This window comes from Chiloscyllium plagiosum, chromosome 11 (assembly GCF_004010195.1).
Source record: "Chiloscyllium plagiosum isolate BGI_BamShark_2017 chromosome 11, ASM401019v2, whole genome shotgun sequence".
NCBI classification, from domain to species: domain Eukaryota; kingdom Metazoa; phylum Chordata; class Chondrichthyes; order Orectolobiformes; family Hemiscylliidae; genus Chiloscyllium; species Chiloscyllium plagiosum.
The window spans coordinates 37,849,783-37,856,078 of NC_057720.1; the positions used below are offsets into that span (position 1 = coordinate 37,849,783).

At 41.3% G+C, this 6,296-nt stretch overlaps 1 protein-coding gene across 8 annotated transcripts in view; it reads right to left on the reverse strand.

The window, feature by feature from the left end:
• Nucleotides 1-3,851: 3,851 nt before the first annotated feature.
• The window catches only part of LOC122554307 (peroxiredoxin-1-like), a 64,886-nt gene continuing 62,441 nt past the window's right edge, over nucleotides 3,852-6,296 (reverse strand). For all 8 annotated transcript variants that reach the window (XM_043699121.1, XM_043699117.1, XM_043699115.1 and 5 more), the window contains one exon: nucleotides 3,852-4,497. In XM_043699121.1, coding sequence (XP_043555056.1) covers nucleotides 4,412-4,497 — 86 coding nt within the window. In that variant the 3' untranslated portion in view covers nucleotides 3,852-4,411. The remainder of the gene's footprint in view (nucleotides 4,498-6,296) is intronic.

The following is a 6,296-nucleotide window of genomic DNA, read 5'->3' on the forward strand; positions in this document are numbered from 1 at the left end:
ACCCCACCCCTTGAAATGGCCTAACAAGCTACTCAGTTGTATCCAAAGGAAACCAGGGAAGGGCAATAAATACTGAATCAGTGATGGTCACATCCCATGAGGGAATAAGAAAAAATAGCTATTTTTTTTTCCTCAGTTTTCACTTCTCAGACGATAACATAGTCCTAATTGGGCAGGGTATTGTAACACATATTGTCTTATTTGTAAGACCATTTAATTTGTACTCTAAATTTCAGGTGCTCTGACAATTAGGCAAAGCAATTGCTGATTCAGGGTGAAGAACAGAAGCATGTCCCTTCCCTTCCTCCCCAGAAACTCTTGTCATAACAGGCTTTGCAAGGAGCAAAAAAAGGTTAAGCCAGAGTACAATGAAACCTTGATCAGATGAACCAATGGGCCATGAAGTGGCAGATGGAGTTTAAATTCGATAACTGTGAGTTGCTGTATTTTGGAAAGGCAAATCAGGACAGAACTTATACATTTAATGATAAGGAACAAAGAGACTTTGGGGTGTAGGTTCATAATTCCTTGAAAAGGTAGACAGGATAGCGAAGGTGCCATTTTGTATGCTTGCCTTTATTGGTTAGTGCATTGTGTACAGGACAACCTCGATTATCTGAATGAGACGGGCGATTGGTATTTTGTTCGGATAATTGATCGTTCAGTTAATTGATTGATCATAAACAAGCAGTAATTTCTGAGTGCTGGTGTTATTCAACAATGCATGCCATAATACTGTTTTTACAGACTTGAGATCTTGTTTGGAGGTCATAATGCAGCTATATAGGACATTGGTTTGGCCATTTTTGGAATACTGTGTGCAATTCTGGTCTCCCTCCTATGGGATGTTGTGAAACTTGAAGAGGGTTCAGGAAAGATTTACAAGGATGTTGCCAGGGTTGGAGGGTTTGTGCAAAAGGAGGAGTTTGAATAGGCTGGAGTTATTTTCACTGAAGTGTCAGAAGCGGAGGGTTGATCTTATAGAAGTTTATAAAATCTTGAAGGCATGGATACAGTAAAAAGACAAGGTCTTTTTCCCCAGGGTGAGGGAGTCCAAAACTAGAGGGCACAGGTTTAAACAGAGATGGGAAAGATTTAAAAAGGACCAAAGGGGCTATATTTTCATGCAGAGGGTGCTACGTGTATGGAATGAGCTGCCAGAGGAAGTGGTGGAAGCTGGTACAATTACAACATTTAAAAGGCATCTGGATGGGTATAGTTTAAACGGAGATGGGAAAGATTTAAAAAGGACCATGCAGAGGGTGCTACGTGTATGGAATGAGCAGCCAGAGGAAGTGGTGGAAGCTGGTACAATTACAACATTTAAAAGGCATCTGGATGGGTATATGAATAGGAATTGTTTCGAAGGATATGGGCCAAATGCTGGCAAATGGGACTAGATTTATTTAGGATATTTGGTAGGCATTGACGAGTTGAACCAAAGGGTCTGTTTCCATGTTGTATGTCTCGGTCTCCAGTGTTTACTGAAAGATCGTCAATAATGCCTCTATAATATCCTCAGCTAACTCCTTCAGAACCCTGGGGTGTAGTCTATACAGTCTGGGTGATTTATCCATCTTCAACTTCCCCAGCACCTTTGCCTTACTGATGGCCACTATATTCACCTCTGCCCTCTGACTCTATTGAAATTCTGGTATGCTACTTGGTTCTTCCACATTGAAGACTAGTGCAAAATATCTATTCAGTCCCTCTGGCAAACACCTTTTTCACTATCCTAAGAAGGGAGGGAGGTAGAAGATGGGAAAATATAGGCCAGTTCTTAAATATTTAAGAGTCAATTATTAAGGATGAGTTTGTGAAATACATGTAACTGCATGGTAGAGAAGGGCTGAGTCAACACAGCTTCATCAAGGAAAAGGTCATGTCTGACATTTATTAAAATTCTTTGAAGTGGTTATGAGGTCAGACTAAGCACAGCCAGTTTATGTGGATTTGGATTTCCAGAAGGCCTTTGAAAAGGTACCACATGGGAGGCTGTTAAACGAGATAAGAACCCATGGTGGCATGAGCAAGGTCCTGGCACGGATAAAGGATCGGCTGAGTTGCAGAAGGTAGAAAGTAGGGTTAAAAGGGTCTTTTTCAGGATGGCAGCCAGTAACTAGTGGAGTTCCACAGGGTTTGTGTTGGGACCACAACTATTCACGTTCTATATTAACAATCTGGATGGAGGAACTGAGGACATTGTTATCTGCAACCTTAGAAACAAAGATAGGTGGAGAGACAGGTAGTATTGAAGAAGTGGGGAAGCTGCAGAAGGACTTAAGATAGACTAAATGAGTAAAGGAGTAGCAGATGGAATACAATGTACAGAAGTGTGAAATTATGAACTTTGGTAATAAGAATAAAAGTGTAGACTATTTTCTCAATGGGGAAAGGCTTCAGAAATCTGGAGTATAAAAGGGACATGGGAATGCTTGTTCAGGAATCTCAAGGTTAATACATAGGTTCAATTAGGAAAGCAAATGAATGTTAGCATTCATTTTGAGACCAAGAATACGCTACTCAGATTATAAGATTCTGATCAGATTGCATTGGGAATATTGAGCAGATTCAGGCCCTGTATCTAAGGATGGATGTGCTGGCATTGGAGGGGATCCAGAGGAGGGTTACAAGAATGATCCTGGGATTGAAGGGCTTGTCATGTGAGGTGCAGTTGAGGACTCTGGGTCTGTACTCAATAGACTTTAGACAGACAAGCGGGGGATCTGATTGAAACTTACAGAGAATAGAGAGGCCTATATGGAGTGGATGTGGCGATGTTTCCACAAGTTGGAGAGACTTGCATCCAAGGGTACAATGAAAAGGATGACCTTTTAAACTGAGAGGAAGAGGAATGTCTTTGGCCAGAGGGTGGATCATCTGTGGAAATCAATGCCACAGAAGCTGTGGAGGCCAAATCATTGAATGTATTAGGCAGGAGAATGATATGGAGGAACGTATCAGCCATGATCTAATAACAGAGGAGACTCAATAAGCCAAATGGTCTAATTCTGTTTCTATAACTTATGGCTTAAAGTGGACAAGTACAAGAACTTTCAATGCACCTAATAGGTAGATGATGTATTGCTCTCTCCCTGTCAAAGGGCTTCTATCACCTGGACAGCTTGATGACTCAGTAGTTAGCACTGCTGCCTTACAGTGCCAGGGACCTGGGTTTGATTCCATTCTCAGGTGTCTGTCTGTGTGGAGTTTGTACATTCTCCCTGTTTCAGTGTGGGATTCCTCCAGATGATCGGATTTCCTCCACAGTCCAAACACATACAGGTTAGGTGGATTGGCCGTGCTAAATTGCCCATAGAGTCAAAGGATGTGCAAGCGAGGTGGATTAGCCCTGTGAAATGCAGGGTTACAGGGATAGGGTGTCTGGGTGAAATATGCTTTGGTGGGTCAGTATGGCCTTGATAGGCCGAATAGCCTGCTTTTACGCTGCAAGGACTCTTTGACTTAAGAATAAAATGCTAATGTTATATTACCTGATACAGCCCATAGTATAAAAGCAGAGGGCTAGAAGGACCCCTGTGGCACAATAGTATGTCCCTACCTCTGAGCAAGAAGAGTCTTGCTCAAGTTCCACCTCCTTCAGGAGGTGTGTAATATTCTAACTGTGTTCAGAGATGTTATATCTAAAACCTGAGGGTTGGTGTCACCTTCATAGCCACAAGCATGCATGCTCTAGCATCTGCTGCCAATTGCTACTGCAATAGAAGATGCAGTCACACACCACTCCTATCATGTTAAGGTACCTGCTCTGCATTACCTTTGTACTACTGATGAACATTAACTTCAGTCCCAATAAACAAAAAATAAAAAGGTAATAAATGAAATCACATTTCTCTTCAAAACTTTATTGCTGTACTGACAAATGCACAAAATATGTAATGAATTTTACCCAACACTGGTTTAATCAAAGTCACCACTATGCTCCAACTCCTACGAAACAGTGGAGCATTTAATCTTCAGAAGAGAAGATTCTTTCTAACTAATACAGAAGTAGAAACTGATTTTGTCAGATACAGGGTAAATCTGCAAGACTTTGCTCCTGGCACAGAGCTTTACTCAACAAGTACAACAAATGGAAAATCAGGCAGCATAGGGCTTATCAAGCCTAATTTATGGCCACTTGCTTTTCCAGTGATAGAAATTAATTACCAGAAAACTAGGAGTATACAAATTAGGCACATTTACCTCCATTCCCAATTCTCTGATCCATACCTCATCAAGTGAGGCTCTGAGCAGAGCTTCAATGCATAAAATGTACTCTCATACTTATCAGTTTTGGTGTCAAACAGCCGCAAAATATCTGCTCACTAAAAACAACTCTTATTTCAGCTACACAGTTAACAGGCTAATATTCTATATTGGTCACAATGAACCATAAACAAATCAGAAATTATTTCTGTTTTGTGAAGTAATTCTTGCTTTTTTCTACATCAGGAGTGATGGTATCAGCACCAGGTTTCCAATTAGCAGGACAAACTGCAAAAAAGGAAAGTTTTAAAAATCAATATTTATTAAAATGGCTTTGTGAAGAATAAACATTATCAATTTCAACACCATTGTTAAGCAATGTTAGGAAATTATGTGGTTACAAAATAAAAAGTTAATTAGCCCACATTCTTCAGTCAGAAGTAAAGATGGTGCACCAGCCAGTGTGTGATTTATCTGCTCACTTGCTATTTTATGTTTGAACCAATGCTGGCTTCAGCAGGAATGAAGGGAGTGAGAAAGCCAACAGGTAAATTTGATTCTAGCAAAACCATCAAAATTTGAAGATGCACCCTGATCATTTATCTATACTGTTTTAAATAGAGCACTGTACAACCCCCTCCCACTAACTGCCTCAGCCTTCTCTCAGGGCCTGATAATGTTCAACCTTCGTGCTCAACTCAAAAATGCTCACTTATTCTTCCTGACCAACATCTAGTGTTTGTAGGAAAATTGCTTGAGCTGTCCCACAGACTAGTTATGCAACAGCCTGACATAATCATACTCTCAAAATTATACGCTATACTCAGAATTATACGCTACAATGTCCCAAACACCATCACCAGCCCTAGATAAATTCGATCCCATTGGTGGTGGAACAGCAAATCCCAAAGCAAAGGCTATGGATCTTGGTAATATTCCAAAAGAACTGAAAACTTGTCTTCCAGAACGACCTGTAGTCTTTGCTAAGCTGTTCCAGTACAGTTACGATAATGGCATTTACCTGGCAAAGTGGAAAACTGCCCAGTAATGTGCTGTCCACAAAAAGCAAGTCCAGTCTGGTCAATTTCAAAACTGGTCCATCCATTGGCAAAGTGACAGAAGTCAAGAGGACTGTTAACCAGCAAGAGCAAAGAAATAACCTACTCACTGATGCTCAGCTTTGGTTCCACCACTTGGCTCTTGGTTCATAACAACCTTGGTCCAAATATGAAGAAAGGAGACGAACTTCAAAAGGTGAATTGAGTGTGACGTCCCTTAACATCAAGGCAGAATTGAAGTTAATGGGAATTGGAGGAAAACTGCCCATTGGTTAAGGTCATACCGAGCACAAAAATAAAAATGGTGGTTATTGGAGGTCAATCATCTCAGTCCTAGGACATCATTGTAGGAGTTCCTCAAAGCACATCCTAGGCTTGACAATCTTCAGCTGCTTCATCGATGAACTTCTCTCCATCAGAGCTGGTGATGATTGCACAATATTAGCACTATTCACAAATGCTCAGATGCAGAAGCTGTCCATGTGCATATGCAGTAAAACCTGGACACAATCCAGACTTGGACTAAATAGGTATCTATAGCACTCATGCCACACAACCACCAGAAAATGACCAGCTCCAACAAGAGCTATCTAACCACTGCCCCTTGACATTCAAAGCATTAGCTTGCTGAATTCTTGCAATCAACCTCCTGGGATCAACCAGAAACTGAATTGAACTAGTTGTATTAATTCTGGAGTTCAAGGCCAGGTCAGACATAAGGAATTCTGCAGTGAATAACTCACTTCCAGTCTCTCCAATGTCTGTCTACAAGGCAAAAGTTAGGAGTGTGATGGAAGTGCGAATGCAGCTCCAACCTTACTCAGAACATAGAAAAATACAGCGCAGTACAGGCCCTTTGGTCCTCGATGTTGCGCCGATCCAAACCCACCTAACCTACACTAGCCCACTATCCTCCATATGCCTATCCAATGCCCATTTAAATGCCCATAATGAGGGAGAGTCCACCACTGCTACTGGCAGGGCATTCCATGAACTCACAACTCGCTGAGTAAAGAACCTACCCCCAAC